Source organism: Plutella xylostella, chromosome 25 (assembly GCF_932276165.1).
Source record: "Plutella xylostella chromosome 25, ilPluXylo3.1, whole genome shotgun sequence".
NCBI classification, from domain to species: domain Eukaryota; kingdom Metazoa; phylum Arthropoda; class Insecta; order Lepidoptera; family Plutellidae; genus Plutella; species Plutella xylostella.
The window spans coordinates 7,893,087-7,910,300 of record NC_064005.1 but is presented as its reverse complement, the minus strand read 5'-3'; the positions used below and the strand labels follow the sequence as shown (position 1 = coordinate 7,910,300).

Below are 17,214 nucleotides of genomic sequence, written 5' to 3'. Positions count from 1 at the left end.
TCGGGTTCTAATAATTAATTCCTAAGTGTTATCTTCTTCGCTCGAGTGGAAAGTTCTATTTCCAACTATCAAATATGATAATAACCTGTGCATTAAGTCTTAGAATATTGTGGGTAAAATATAATTATTACATTATGATGACTACCTACTTCATCAACATCAGGAAGTTCCAAAAAGTATATTTTCCGCGTGCGCAATTTGATGTGCGTAACTCATTTTTCAACTTTTAAAAATAATATACCTACATTATACCAACTCCCCAATCCTAACTAATCCTATCTAATATTATAAATGCGAAACTAACTGTGTCTGTCTGTCTGTTACTCTTTCACGCCAAAACTACTGAACGGATTTGTGTACAATTTGGTATACAGATGGTCTAGACCAGCTATACTCATCCTGCGGCCCGCGGGCCGCATGCGGCCCGCCAGGCCTTTATCAGTGGCCCGCGTGCCATGAGAGATAATAGGGAATATGCGTGTGTTTTTTTTATATTATATTCGATATTTTACATCGCTTTATAATAGTTAAAAAAAAAACAAAAAAATATTGCTTGTGGCCCGCGAAACCATGACTTAAACGTTTTTGTGGCCCGCGAAAAAAAAAAGGTTGAGTACCAGGGGTCTAGACCCTGAGAAAGAACATAGGCTACTGTTTATTCGGAATTCCCTTCCGGATTTTTTTTAAGGTGAAGCGAAGCTCGGCGAGATAGCTTGTTATTAATATTGCACTGATACTCCATCTAGTTCGTAGTAAAACATCTTTGTCGAAGGTGCTATTCTCCGTAGGTGATGTCATTAATACACTAACGACAGATGCAGCAGCCGATTACGGGACCTAAATCTGGGGGGAGTTTAAGTTAACAATCATTAATCTCTGACTCGGTGGAGAACGGATCATTTCTCAAACCACGGCCGCAAGTTTTAGGAGGATCGCGATTTTAATTTCGATAGATATTATTACACATATGCACTCAAGACTGTAATCCCCGAAGGGGTAGTCAGAGGTGGCTCACAAGCTAGTCACCCTCTTTTCGCAGCACATTTGTACTCACGTGATAGGTTGCGATATAATTGTAAACATAGATAAATTCTTTATTTTGCTTTACACAATGCATACACAGGACTTTATTTGCTTTTCACAATACATACACAATGAAAATATTACATTAGGATTGAAGATAACGTAAACACACGATATTAATATATCAGACAGAAATATGTTAAAATAGATGAGCAGGCAGTCTAGACCTAGGGGATATGCACAAAGGTTCCAGGTGCAGAAAATAGAATAGATGAGCAATATGTGTATTTATCATGTTAGCAAAAGGGTTCCGGCTCAGCATAATGCTATGATTATTAATAAATAATCACTGCGTTGAGCAGTATAGATTTATTGGGGATCCGCAAAACCCTATCCGCTCATAACATAGCCCACACGTTACAAACTTACGTATACATAATTTGGCAATGCCTGTGTGTGTGCAGGCTTAATACGCTTATCTTACAATTTCAAGCTTACATAGAAACAGAGCCGTCTATAGGCTTCACGTTCGAGACCTAGATTTTGAAATTCAATGGACCTGCGCAGGTTTAGTGCCTAACTATTGAACACACAGACGCGCTGATATGTAGAACCTATTGGGCCTTTTCAACAAGTTCGATATGTGTGAGACAAAAGAGATTACTATCTACTGACGAGTCATAGCAGCTTAAAGGCAAGCGTCCACTTATCGATATGGTAAAATGTATCGGACAAAAGGGATTTTCAAAAATGTATGGAGTAAAGGCATCGGAAATGCCGGTGAGGTGAAGCACTTGTGTGAATTTCTATACAAACTAAACGAATGTGATGCGTCCGTTACGTACGATGCCTAAAGGTAGACGCTTACCTTTATGATCTACTGATGAGTTATATGGACTTACTACTGAAGGTTCAAGGAATACCTTAACCATAGGGTTGTGTGTAGTATCCTGACCAATGATAATTGGGCAGTTCTTCTTTTTAACCTACATAACGGTGTCTCCATCAGTTGAGAAGAAAAAATCATGAGGTTTACAAATATTTATTTATTTATTTCTATTTCAACGTGCATTGTACTAAAAACACAACGGCTGTGCACGTTTACAAAAATATAAATTTATAATTTTGTATTTAAAATTACGTTACAGAGTGGTAAATCCGCGTGACAGAGCTGTATTTCATACGAATCTTGGCTGTCTCCCGCCACTTCATCCTGCGTATATTCCATAATGTTACAAAAAAAATATATGACGACATAAAATATAAAAAATTATTTAAACTCCAGAAGACATTACCTATTTAGTAAAACAAAATATATATTTTTAAAATATTACTGAAATATTTTTAAAAAATGTTGAAAATTTGTCTCTTACTACCTGATGTTTTAGTAGGTACATTCTGTCACGTACGTTGCCATTTAAAATATTTGTTTGAGCCACTCATCCTTATTGCCATCAATCAGAGTTTTAGGCCTCCTTTCTGCCTTGGTACGATTTCCCCTTTGAGATCCAGACACCTCGTATCAGCCACCCGCAAAGTATGACAGGAGGTGCGTGGGTTTATTTGGCGGCAGCTTCGTCACGTAGGTAATTGTTAAAATAAAATACAATTAAATTATTATTTTGTTATTTACTCATTGGTAATAACGATTACTTTGCAATCAACATGTAAATAATACACCTTATGTTACTGTTTAAACACTAATCGACTTTGCAACACATTTTACCCCTCTGTCACACGACCAATCTGTCACATTCTTACCAAACACTCCAACCTGAGGATATTCATCAAAGAAAAAATGAAGAGAAACTACACGTTTTGGTTAAAGTACGAAGCGAAAGGAACGTCCAATACACTTGCGCTGCAGTAATAAAAAGTTTCGTTAGTGAAAAAGGTGATTTCATGGTATTGTTCTCAAGAACAGACGATGAATGTGGTAGACTTTTTAATATGGTGCAGAATGATTTATCGGATGTTTGATGATTACATTAAAGTCCTTCCAGCTTCTAAGGTAATTAAAAAAGGAAAAAGAATTTTTTTCAAGTTTTAAGAGCCACTGCTGTATTTTCGAATTATGGCTGATTAAAACTTTAACAAATTACGCAATTTTTCATAATTTTACTTAAATTTTAGGTTATCGAAAATATTATTTGTGCAGTTAAACATTATTTTATGTAGTTGGAACCAATTTGTCCTTTAAGTTCCTGAAATACGGATATTTCACTCTCCAGAGGTTCTCAAGTGTGATTTCATTAGTTATACTAATTATAAAGATATCTCCAGTTAATTCTTTGACTAAATTGAAACCACAATGATTTATATGTAAGTTACTAAATCATTCTTATTAAATAAAACTGTTTTATTCCAAAACGCTTCCTAATATTTAATAGAATAACAACTCTGTCACATCGTTTACCACTCTGTAACGATTGGTGTCTCCTGGTAGTCAACTTGTTTTTGGTCGTTTATATGTTATGTAATAAATAGTGCAACTTTGGAAAAATCATATTAAATTTAGTCATTGATGTTAACGTCTATGCTGTTAATTTTTGACTGTAATTAGTAACGAAAAAATATTTATAACAAAAACAAGATTCATTTTAGCTGAAATAGTGACAGAGTGGTAATAACTACTTAATAAATATTTTGTTATTACTAAAAATCTATTCCTTCATATGTTTTCTAAAACATTATTTTGTTTATTAACGTATCAAAATAGTTTCATTTTAATCGACGAAGCCTATTTCTTTAAAAAAAATAAAGGATCAAATCAAAAGTGACGAAGTTGTAATTTTCTTTGCCTTATCCACGTATTATGTTCTGAAAATCTTGAAAAAATACGTAAACTACGCGGCCAACCACTTTTTTCGATAGAATAGATATGTAGCTATCATAAAAATTATAAAAGTTCACCAAAAAGCTATAGTTATTTTTTTCAAATTCGGAATAATTTTTTATTCATTATGTAGGTTAAAAAGAAGAACTGCCCAATTACAATTTTAATTGTCCTATCAGGCTACGGATATTGAGGCACCGTATAGGTATGTGTATCATATAACAACTCAATGTACCTTCTAGTCTACAGCCATATCCAATATTATGTTATAAACGGTGGAATTTCATTGGTTATCTTCCCGCGTGTATGTGAATCTACCCAGTACACTGAACGATTTTTATTATGAGAGAAACTTGCGTACACAGTAAGTAGGCACATCATTTATTAATACGGTAGCAATTTAGTTACACCCGGTATGTACTTATATATTATATACAATCATTTTGTGCTCAGGCAGGGAGTCTTTAAGAAAAGCTAATTTTTGTGAAAACGCTTCGAGAAAATTGCCTTGAGGCCTTCCGGGCTCTTCCGTAATGAGAAGACATTGTTACTTCTTTATTTTTTAAATTTTAGGCACTTGTTATATACTTACTATTCTATTATTATTATTATTTTTTGAAAATTTGCGATTTCCATGCTATTTGGGGAGTGCCTTGAAAACTTACGTTATGGTGGTTTTAAAAACGTAAAACGTAAACGTTATTTATAGTCAACTAGATCTTCCCGCGAGCTTTGCTTCGCCTTCAAAAAAATTCCCGTGGGAATTCCGGGATAAAAGTAGCCTATGTTCTTTTTTTTATTTATTTATTTATTTAAGGATCACAAAACAGATAAGTTACACATTAAAAGATAATTTAAGACTAGAGTAAAATTATTGTAATGTGTACTTTCTAAATACATGCGACCACAACACGAGAAGGTAAGTAAAGAAAACTTAAATTTAAAATAAACAGACTTATTTAACTAAGTACCTAAGTTCTTTCCCAGAGTCTAAACCTATCTGTATATACCAAATTTCATTGAAATCCGTTAAGTAGTTTTGGCGTGAAAGAGTAACAGACAGACATACATACAGACAGACACAGTTACTTTTGCATTTACAATATAAGTTAGGATTTTAACGAAGACTGGTCGGGAATGCCCCTTATTTTGGATCCATTTACTGTAATACGGCGTGGGTCGCTATCTAGTGCTGATTTGCTTAAAGGGTCGAAAGATGTGATAGGCGACTCGACCGCTAAAGATACTTTCTTTCTTTGTTTATTTATTTGAGTACAAATTGATGTAATTCGTTGATGGTAGATACTTGTAGGGTTCTTGGACTTTTATCCGAAAGAGGAATAACATGCTCAGGACTGCGTAATCCGAAGGAATATTCTGAGGTGACTCGCAAGCGAGCCACCCGCTTTTCGCTGTACAATGGTCGATTGATCGATTGGTCACGAGCCGTATCGCCGTTTTTGATTAAGTTCAACAGTAGGGTTACACGCTACATTTTCCTATTTAGTTGATGACAAACATTAGTACTAGTAGTAGTAGGTAAGTACTAGGATGTGTCACCAAAACGATTACCTATTGGCAGTCGCAGCACAGCTGCCGTACCACCACAGAACATTAAGAATTGACGGCACCGTAGCTAAGGCGGTAGTGAAGCTGCTTCTGAAGCTGAGGGCCGCGGGTTCGAATCCCGCCCAGGGCAAACATTTGTGTGATGAGCATTTGTGTTTGCCTTGTGTCTGGTTGTCGTTTATATATTCAATATGTATCTATCTATGTATTTGTGTAGATATATCAGCTGTCCGACACCCATAACACAGGTTCTACCTAGCTTGGGGTCGGATGGCCGTGTGTGAGATGTCCCCACATATTTATTTTATTTATTTAATTAACAATCCATAAGCAGCGAAACTCGCCTGTTAATGATCGGTGGTGGTAATCCCACAGGTTTATAAGTCACTCGGCGAGGCTCCTTTCGTTCCATGTTATTTATGTAAAATAAGATATACGAATTCTGGCCGCATCAAGGAAGCCGGTTCCTCGTCATAATGATAAGCCTATCAGTGCCGAATGTGGGCCTTATTATAGCCTTTGAAGTACGGCTTTTCGCTCCAATTGCGACTACTAACTACCAATAAAGCAGAACGCTAAAAGCCGATGTTTTCGCAAATGGCCGGATAATTTGGCGCATATTTCACCGTAGCGCGGGCGTTTGATGCATTATGCAAAAGCGCAACCTTAGCTTAGATATTATCTAATGGACGAAACTGCAAGAACACGAATGCATCGTGAATATTTCAGGCGGTTCGACTTGGACCTTTGGAAGCGATGTAGTGCGCTCCCCAAGCTCGAGTCATCGCTGCCGTTTATACTCGTACAGTCTGGTGCAGAGAAACCTGACCCCCTTGAAATGACAATGCTACCAGAGAGGGGTCAGGTTTGTTTGTCCCAATGTAGTACACTCCGAAGGCTCCTTCTGTGCTCGTACATGCAGTCTGGGGCGAAGAAACCAGACCCTCTTGGAGTGGAAATGGTACCTGAGACGAGTCTAGATTTGGAGCTACCATAGGTACACACGTTGCTTAGTTAATACTGAGAACACTAGCGTTACTAGTGAGGTACTAGTGTTGGCGGCAGGCTGATAACTCTGGTAAGTGTGTCTATGTACGAATCGCGAATGCTGTCGATTGATTTAAATCGATACTCGACAATAATTCGATAGACGATTCACTACAGGTTGTGTACGTTTTATCAGCTTCTCAAAACTTAATCGAAACCCCCAAAGACCTACTTATTAATACCTTTAACTATCACCGCAAAAATAAATAAAACCGTTCATTAGCGTACCAAAACCGAAGAAACTTACGCAACCAACTTCCTATAGCATGCCCTACGATCATCGTTCCATCGAAGTCAGCACTAAGCGCTTATAAATCTCCGCTTAAATTGCATACAGCAAAGCACATAAGCGGTTAAAATTAAAGGCAATTACTCACCGGGCGAGCCTTTATCGCTGTAGCAAAAAACAATAAATTCGAAGCGCTGCAGCGCTGCCGTGCGCACATGCAACATCGTGACGAACGAACGTTGCAAGACGACGGATATTCTTGTAGCGCTAGACAAGAGTATAATTTATAAACAATACTATTATTTTTGGCCCTAAAATAGAAAAAAATTATGGCATTTAAAAAAAATCCTAGTCTTAAATACGAGTACTTACAACATAGTAACAGAAGTACAATGAATGGATTGGTATAATTAAAATATGAGATTGGAAAAGGATTTTGACTAGATTGAATACAGCAAAACTACATGTATACTTACTGTTCATGAGTTTCAAAAATCAAAAGAATCGGGCAAATTGCATTTTCAAGATCAGAGAACAAACTATGAAGAGTCCTCCCCTTCAACATATTTTTAGACTTTGATATCATAAATTTAGTTTCCGAGAAACTCTTAACAAGATACTCAGAACCTCCGCACGTTAAAGTGGTATGGAATTTTACCAGGATAAATTCCCTGTTCTAAAATAGCCTCACTGTTTTAATTTACAAATTATAAACAAAGGGCAATAATTGTTAAGTATACAGATGAAAGTGCTTTCATGAAAATTTAAATTCTGCAAAATACGGATACCTAGGTTAAAAAACAATAGTTAACATAAAGGATTCGTCTATTTATATATTGAAAAGCGACGAAAAATTATGAATATAATATTATTATCTATTAGTTCACATATTTTATATATTCCTAATTTTATAAAACGGTATAATACAAACTATCGGAAGCCAAAGGTTACCTTGCGCCTCCTATCGGTATCATAAGTATTGGACGGAATGGATTTTCTATACCAAGACCAAGAATACGCGTCCGTTGTGTATAATGGCGAAAGGTGGACGCTTACCTCAAGACTCACTTTTGGTCGCTAATCCCGCGGAAAGTAAAGTAACCCCCAAATTCATAGAGCTTTTTGTCACTTTACAATAGGATTAAAATGGACCTTGTGATATACGAATTTTAACTTTTTGACTGACGTAAAGAGTCGAAACTCTTGTGTTTCAAAATAAATTTTAACCTTGTTGTAAAGTTATACAATACGTTCTATGAATTTGAGGGTTAGTAAAAAAACACGTCTTTGAGAATACACCCCCAGTTTATTGCTCACACCGCAACTACCGACAATTAAGTGCTGAAACTCAATTACATCACAACAAGTTGGAAAAAGAAAATGAGGTGTTGTTATTTCCAGCAACCTGAAAATGACATACTTACATAAAAAGCGCCCTTAAGTTGATGGTGATGGTACTGAGTGCAACCCCCATTTAGATGATTTTGATGAAACGACGCTTTTCTTGATTTCACAAAGTGTTGTTATCGATGTAGATAAACATCGCTAAATTCACAGGCCGCAGGTTGCCTTGAAGTATTATTTATAACAACATATCTAATAGTATACTAACACAACAACACACAGGATATTACAATTACAAGAGTGGTATAGTAACTCGAAAGGGAGTGACTCGTGGGGTGGTTCTGAACAACTTTTGTTCTAAAATCACACGGATATAGCAAAAGTGTATTTTTTCTGTTACATACAAGGTGTTATAAAAGAGTGTGTAGTATGTCTGAAGGAGATCAAACAGCTCGCCATTTTGAACCTCTTTTGTTGTACGACTTTTGTAAATTCGCAATTCTCTTCACTACAGGGTGTTCCAAAATTGGTATACTAAGCCGAAACCTACATGTGCAGCATGGTATATCTAAGCCCGAAACTGAAATCAGAATTTGGAAATTCGCCAAAAAAATAAATCATTTTCCATAGAAACTTTGTTGGTCACGTGACTTTTTTACTATGGAAAATGATTTATTTTTTTGGCGAGTTATCAAATTCTGATTTCAGTTTTAGGCCTAGATATACCATGCTACACATGTAGGTTTCGGCTTAGTATACCCTTTTTGCAACACCCTCTATAAGTACCTAGTACTTTTGCAGCACACTGTATAAGAATAAGATTGTTTCATGGTAGGTACCTAGCTATTAATATTTGTGAATGTTTTATCTAAAGAAAGACATAACAAATCGGAAAACTGTCAAAGATGAAAATGAATATAGATGAAAACTTTATCAATTCGGGGAAAAATTGCTATGTGAAAAAGAAGACGAAAGAAAGTTTAAAAAGAAAATCGTACAAAAACATAATGGTTATTATTTTTGTTGAAATCATGGTAGGTATAATAAAAATATCTCGATGATACCACGACTTATAACCATAATTGTAATGTTAGCGGTGTCCGCCACCCCGAGAGCATCACTAGCCGCGCGCCTATAAAAGCGGAGTGAGAGGTTGCGCCGCCCTCTTTCCCGATCCAGCCGTCGAAGCGTTAGCACTGTTCAGCTCGTATCTAGTGTAGCTAGGTTATTTAGTGATAGGTTATAGTTGTGTTTAGCGTGGTTTAGTTTTGTGATTTAGTTGTGTAAATTATTTTTGATAAATGATTAATTAAGTTTGTAAATATTAATTGATTAAAGGTAGTCAAGATTGCGGGAGCGATCGGAAGGTTTTTAAAAACTAATTATTTAATTAAAACGAGACACGTCTTAGCAGAAGCGCATGCTAAATCGATCTGATATATTCAATGACCAAAATGACTTACGAGCTAAACAAGATAACAATTTGCTTACTCTAACTTACTGCTAACAGACCACCTGGAAAGTGCAAGGCATGCAAGCCTAGGCGCGTACTTGGATTACTCTAAGGGGTTGAGGGTTCATAACTCCTCCATCCCCAAGATCGAAATTACTGGAAGATTCTTGATTCCGGGAATTTCGAAGCTTCGACATTATCAATACTCTATAACTATACATAGAAAAACCAATGGCACATATGATTAACAAGAAATACAGAATAAGGGTTGCTAAGCTAACACTTTTCACTTGCACTGTGGGCATTGAGATATTTTCACTGTTTTCACTAATTTCACTTTGTAGAGTGTTATACATCTGTCGTAGGTTGTCTAAATTGACACCCTTCACGTTCACGGTGCGGGATGTAGTCACGTTGTCTTGTGGAAGCTCTGGTAGATCTATTATTGGTAGCGCCTTGTACTGTAGACTAGTAAAATAGTGTTGTCTATGGTGTAGGTAGAAATTCTCCAGCTGGTAATCACATAATATGTTAGATATAGTTAGTATATAGGTGCCTTGTATCTGTTGGTGTATTATATCATTCTGACATTGAGTGGAAAACATGGATTTTTCTCGTGCATATAAAATCCAGCTGGTAGAGTCAATCCGTTGAACTTTGATTGTCTCTATATCTATAGCGTATGGGGTGCAGGCATTATAATTTATACTAAATTTCATCAGCTGTTCTACACAGGTAGGTGGTGAGTATAAGACAGTGCTATCCTCGGTACACAGGAACTGGTCGTCGGAGGCGAGCTGCTCGCAGGGGTGTTGGACCGGCAGGTATTCCGAACCTTTCACCAATAGGTAGGGGTGTTTGGGAATAATTACTTGGGTTATATTGCGACTGCTATTATATATAGGTAGTGAATATATTTGATAGTAGCTATAGGTATTATTATCTATTAAGGGTACCTCCATTATGAACGTTATCTGACTCTCTTTTACATAGCTTTTAACAATTATTGTCTTTTCCAGATTAACCAAATTTTCAAGAGTTGCTGGGTACATTAAATTTGCATTTTTAGAAATAGATTGTAACAAAGATAATAATTCTGTAGAGTTCACAATACTTTGGTGTAATACTGACAATTTGCTGAAGGCCAACGCAGTTTCAATTTCTTGTATAGTAGTATGAATGGTTCGAAAATTATTTAAGAACATATTAAACATACTTAAAATGTATACTGAGTATATATAACTGGTTTCCTTATTTGCTATAGTTTTTACAAGTTTTTCCATCTTTTTGAAACGTGCGTCTAATGTTAAAGTATTTTCATGTAAGGTTTCAGTACTATTTATGAAACTGTCCATCATTTTGGAGATAACCATAATTTTCTTATCTGTAATAATCTGATTGCCCTTTAACTGAGATATTAGTGACTCGTAACGAATAGCGTCTTGATTATCCAGGTTTCCTGTAATAACTTTAATCAGTGATCCTAAGGGGTTGATAATGCCTCGTTTGAATCTACGCGTGGGCGTTAGCTCTCCGGATTTACTTATAGCCTTTTCTTTAAGGAAATCTACCTGTTTGCGTAAATCGAAAAACTCATATGCATTTGGTTTGTTTATATCTACTAATTTAGAAAACTCATTATACTTATCTATGTTAAAAACTAAATCTTTGTATAAGTCGCTTAAATCTAACACTTTAATAATAATCCACTTATCTTCCTGCTTATAAGCATGGCCTCGTTTAACGGGTAGTACGCCTGGGTTTTTCTCAATTTTGAGCAGATGATGGGCCTGGCTCAACGTGATCAGGGTCAGGGTGACCAGACACCACCTGTGGGCGACGTTTCACATTTTTAATGGGGACTTTGGTATCTCTATGTCCTATCCTTACGGGAATAATATTTCTTTGTACCTGACCTACAACTTCCGCTTTATTATATCTGGGCTTATCTTTACTCTTCCTAATATTGATATCTTTAACATAGATATCTTCACCTGTCGCGAATTCATGTCCGGTCTCACCTCCTTTCTTTTCCTTTACTTTTTCTTTTCCTAACAGAGTCATTTGAGCTATGTGTTTATACAGAAATTTGGTACGCTTCGCATGGTCTTTTAATAGTTGTTGCATGTAGTTTTTCTCAAAGTTTCCCTCAAAGATTTTACTGGAGTCTGTATGTCCGAAAACTACTTCAAACGGTGTCAGTTCTGTGGTGGAGTGTATGGTGTTGTTGTATGCAAGTATGGCGTACGTCATGACAGATGCTGCGTCGGTACATTTTTGATCATATTTAGCTAGGCGATAAATTTCGATAATAGTTGAGTGGAATCTTTCTACAATGCTAGTGGAGTTTGGATTATTGGGGGTTGTTATGTGTAAATCTATTTTATACATCGTCATTAGTTCCTTCATGAGCTCGTTATTAAACTCTTTTCCGGGGTCACAGGTAATTTTCTTAGGTATTCCGTAGTATGAGAAATATTTAATCAGGGCCCGAATAACTTCAGGAGTTGATCGGTTTGTGACTTCTATTGCCTGTGCGAGTTTACTAAAGGCGTCTACGAGGGTAAGATAATATATCCCATCAATTGTAAACAAATCTATGAACACCTCTTGAAAAGGAGCATCCTGTGTTTGTGTAAGTTGTAGAACGGGCTTTATGGGCTTCCTGTCATACTTCATTCTCTGGCATGCATCACATCCATTCAATATTGCAGCAACAGTATCTCTCATATTTAACCAGTAATAATGTCTGCGTATCCTAACTAACGTCTCTTTTATTCCGCGATGACAGGTCTTACCTTCGTGCATTTTCAACACAATGGCCTTTTGTTCTTTCTCATCCTCTATGTATACAACCCTTTCGGTACACTCTAAAAACTCAACGGAACCCTTTTTAAATAAATATATTATTACTTTCGTAAATAACTTCCGGTGTCTTAAGTCCTCAAAATATATAAAATATTTTGTTTTTAGGTTAATATATTCCTTTAAAAAGCGCTTCACTAAATCCTCATTATCTGGTGGCAAAAATACCTCTATTACTTTTTGGTTGTCTCTAGTTGTATGTGTGACTTGTATGTCGTTCTTAAACCAAACGAATACAAGTATTTGATTGGGCTTCGTATCTATAGCCTCTTGTAATATAGGAATACCAAATGATTCTAAGTCTTCAGCAGAGTGAATAGTTTGTGAATGACTCGACAATGAGCGGACCGGATAGTTATCAGGTTCTTCAGAGCCTGTTATCGTTGCAGAGGAATCGGAAATAGTGATAGTCGAAGAATCATGTCGTTGGGGTTTATTAGAACAGTCTTCTATGTTTTTTAGTCAAGTCGTTTATGTGGTCTTGAAGCCGTTTCTCTTTGTCGTCAATGTTTACTTGCATAGACATTGCGTCGTCATCGGACGTCAAAGCATTCACTTTGATTCGAGATAAGGCGTCGGCGTTGGTGTTCTGTTTGCCATTTTTGTAAATTACTTCGAAGTCATATTCTAATAGACGTAACCGCCATCGGGTAAGTTTACTATTTGGCTCTTTAATGGAATATAGCCACGACAATGGGCGATGGTCAGTGTAAATCAGAAATTTGTGGCCGTATAAGTATGGCCTGAAGTGTTTTACAGCCCATATTATAGCTAGGAGCTCTCTCTCGATAGTACTATAGCGAGACTCGGTGTCGCTGAGTGCTCTACTTGCGTAGGCGATTGGTTGGTCGCTGCCAACAGTGCCTTGCGATAAGACCGCGCCTAATGCCACAGAGGATGCGTCAGTAGTAAGAATATACGGTCTAGATGGATCGGGATATTGTAGTAGGGGTGCGTTAGTCAAAAGTTCCTTGCATTTCTGAAATGAGTCAATGTATTTTTGGTCAATTATAATTCGGTTTTTCTTTTTAAGGCAAGATGTTAAAGGGTAAGTTATTTTAGCGAAGTCCTTAATGAATCTTCGATAATATCCAATCAAACCCAAGAAACTTTTAATCTCTGTCGTTGTTTTAGGTAAGGGAAAGTTCAATACAGCTTTAACCTTATCGTCATTGGGCTTAAGGCCGTCTTTTGTAATGGTGTGCCCAAGGTACAAAACCTCTTTTCTTAGAAACTCAGACTTATCAAGCTGTACTTTCAAGTTGGTGGATCTAAGTCGTTCAAAGACTGCCCTTAATTTTTGTATGTGTTCTGCTAGGCTTGCAGAATAGATAATAATATCATCTAGGTATACCAGGCAGTGTATTCCTTGTAAACCTCGAAGGACATTATCGATAGCACGTTGAAATGTTGCTGGGGCTGTCTTTAAGCCGAACGGCATTCTCAAAAATTCATAATGGCCGTTCTGGGTGCTAAATGCCGTCTTTTGTCTATCGCTTTCATTGATTTCGATTTGATGGTAGCCACTGGCTAAATCTAAAGTAGAAAAGTAAGATGATTTACCCAATTTGTCAAATAAGTCGGTTATGTTAGGGAGAGGATATTTGTCGTCTATAGTGATGTCATTTAAGCGCCTGTAATCTATAACCATCCTATATTTAGCTTCACCGGATGCATCCATCTTTTTAGGGACGAGGTGCACTGGTGCACTCCAAGGGGAAAATGATTCCTGAATGACGTTATTTTTCAAAAGATTTTCCACCTGTTTTTTTATTTCTTCTGCTTGTATAGGGGCCTGTCTGTAGGGTTTTACGTATATAGGGTCCTCGTTCTTTGTTCTTATAAAGTGTTTTACTTGATTCGTAAATGAGAGAGGAAGTAAGTCGCTATAAAATATGTCCTTATATTCCATACATAAGTTATGTATCTGCTGACGTTCTTCCGCATTCATATGATCAAGTCGTAATTTGGCTAAGTTTTGTGTCAATATCTCATCTATTTCAATATTTCTTTCATCCATCATACTATTAACCTGACATTCCGTACTACTTTCATACTGTTCTGTTTTAAACGGGTGTGTTATAGTTAATGTCATCTGTTCATCACGAGTATTTTGAATAACCGTGGTAGCATATCCATTTGTACACCTAACTAGCGCGCTAGGCATCCTTACTCCTTCACAAAATTCCGTAAAATTTAAAATCGCTTCGCCTGAATATAAATCAGTCGGCAATTTCACTCGTTGTTCAGAGCGGGGGGCCAGTTCTATGACGTGGTCCTCGCGATTGTGTATAATAGGTATAGATGTCGTGTTCGTTCGTAACACGTGATGTTTATAATCAACAATGGCTTGTAACTGCTCTAACAAGTCAGAGCCGATAAGTCCATCGTACCGCGCATCTACATTGTAGATATAGAATTTGTGCTGACCCGAATTATTTAAGCTGGGAAATAGCGGAATATTTATGACTTCGTTATGTTTACTTGATGAGTGTGTACTAATCACTTCGAATGGTTCGTGAACTATTTGGTCATGAAAATACTGATATGCTAAACGTGGGCTTATAAAAGATTTCATACTTCCTGAATCTATCATGAATTTACCGTTGATTTCGGGAAGATAAATATGCGGTAATTTTAAGTTCGGGTCACAATTTAATTCTAATTTTTCCGGGGGATGTTTGAGGCTGTTATGTGAAAATTTTCTATTTGTTCAGGGGTTGCATTTTCCTGTGTCAGTTCCTCGGATGATTCCTGTAATTGACAGTCAGAAAAGTTACCTTCGATATCTGGATGATGTACTTGTTCTGCAGGTACATCGTCTAGGTAGACGTACTGCTCCGGGTTGTAATAATTTGGTTGGTATTGGTCCTCTTCGTAGAGGCACAGTTCATTTAATTTAAAACCCTGGTTAGGTCTCTGAGGTGCGGTTCTCATCGACACATCGTTTGAATAAACATGCTGTGGTGCGGCCGCGGGCTTGTTCCAAGTAGGGACTGTGGGTTTGTACCCAATTTGTTGAGGATTATTATTTCCGAATTTTTGTGCAGTTGTCATACCAAACTGTGGTCTATAGCCGAACTGCGGGGGTTTGTATCCGAACTGCGGGGGTTTGTATCCGAATTGCGGAGGCTTGTAACCAAATTGTGGCTGTGGTGGCCTATACCCAATTTGTGGATTGCTGTTCCCTAACTGCGGCCTGTAGCCATAGGGTTGATTATTAAATGATTGGACTGCCATACTATTATTAAATCGAGGGGTGTAACCGGTGGGTAATATCGGTCTAAGGCCGGTTGGCTGGAGTTGGCCATAACTGATAAGCTTTGCGTCGAGTTTTTGTGTGGGCGTTGTTACTAGTGTGTTCTGAGACTTTACCATAGAGCTAGGAAGAGTCATTTTATTACGCATAACATACTGATCGTGGAAATTGACCTCCTCCAATACAATTTCCAATGCTTTTTCCAAAGTAGCGGGGGCTTTAAGGCGAACAATGCGCACCATATTTTCGGGGAGATTATACAAAAATACGTTGAGTGACGTATTGGTGTAAATAGCAATTTTACTATTTTTTATGTTCGCGTCTTCGATTCTATTTACCTTTGAAATTAAAATAGAACGCACTGACTGGATCCTGTTGCAAAAATCAAGATAGCTTTCGTTAGGATTAATTTTGAGAGTTTCTAATTCTATGGCAATACACTCTTCGTTTCGCGGGTCTCCAAAATGTTGCACGAGTAATTCCTTAAAATTATCCCAGTGCATAATATCCTGCCTCTCACTTACAAGGGCAGCAGCATCACCTGCTAGTCTACTGGTTATAGCATGCATGATATATGTGTCTTGGGCCTCATTACCTCTAAATCTTTCTATAATATATTCGCTTTTAGCCAAAAACAAATTTAATATGCGTTTATCCCCATTAAAGATGGGTATGATCTTTAGTACTTCGCCCGGAATGAGCGTTATACTCTCCATGCCTACCTGATCAGGCATTTTGAATATTTTATTACACAATTCACTTAGTCTAAGTTTAAATTTTAATCTTATTTATAACACAAGTATTTATAGGTATATATATATTACAAATTTTAGTAAGTACTAATATTTCTAACTATAGATAACGTTATAATGAGAGAGTTCTTATCTCAAGATAACCCAAGAAATTTTACTTGTAGAGGGAATTTGGACAGGAGGTGAAAAGTTGTACTCACCAGCCGGTCGGTATAATCCTTCCGCCTTGACACATTTGTTTGGTTCGCAGTAGGACACTGTTAACACTATCCGCGGCGCGTTTCCCGGAACGCGCGGAAAACCGGTAAGAGTTCTATAACCGAATTTTCACGGGATAATTCAGTTATCCTACCGAATCGGCTGCGCCAGTCAAGATTGCGGGAGCGATCGGAAGGTTTTTAAAAACTAATTATTTAATTAAAACGAGACACGTCTTAGCAGAAGCGCATGCTAAATCGATCTGATATATTCAATGACCAAAATGACTTACGAGCTAAACAAGATAACAATTTGCTTACTCTAACTTACTGCTAACAGACCACCTGGAAAGTGCAAGGCATGCAAGCCTAGGCGCGTACTTGGATTACTCTAAGGGGTTGAGGGTTCATAACTAGGTTGTAGGTGTCCTGTGCTTGTTTTTTTTATTTTAAAAGTTAGGCTATCCCTAATTTCAGAAGTGGGATAGGCTCCATAGCCTACCTGACGCTGACTTTAGTGGACATCCTGATAGTTTAGATTGCTTACTGCTTATGTAAATAATGGCTGAACGACGTAGTGCTAGAAGTAGGGGTAGGATTAGGCAGGAGCTGCATTCTGACGGTGAAGATGCAGTTCATA

General features: G+C 37.2%; 1 protein-coding gene across 2 annotated transcripts; it reads right to left on the bottom strand.

The window, feature by feature from the left end:
* Positions 1 to 9,453: 9,453 nt before the first annotated feature.
* LOC119693723 lies at positions 9,454 to 16,997 on the bottom strand. Of its 2 annotated transcripts, none has more exons than XM_048630198.1 (2): positions 15,147 to 16,997; positions 9,454 to 11,331 (listed from the first exon to the last, which is right to left on the bottom strand). In XM_048630198.1, the coding sequence occupies exons 1-2, from the start codon at positions 16,357 to 16,359 to the stop codon at positions 11,312 to 11,314; spliced, it is 1,233 nt and encodes a 410-aa protein (XP_048486155.1). In that variant the 5' UTR covers positions 16,360 to 16,997; the 3' UTR covers positions 9,454 to 11,311. The 2 variants fall into 2 exon arrangements, with proteins under 2 accessions (XP_048486155.1, XP_048486154.1); XM_048630197.1 differs by having other exon boundaries at positions 16,578 to 16,997.
* Positions 16,998 to 17,214: the final 217 nt, after the last annotated feature.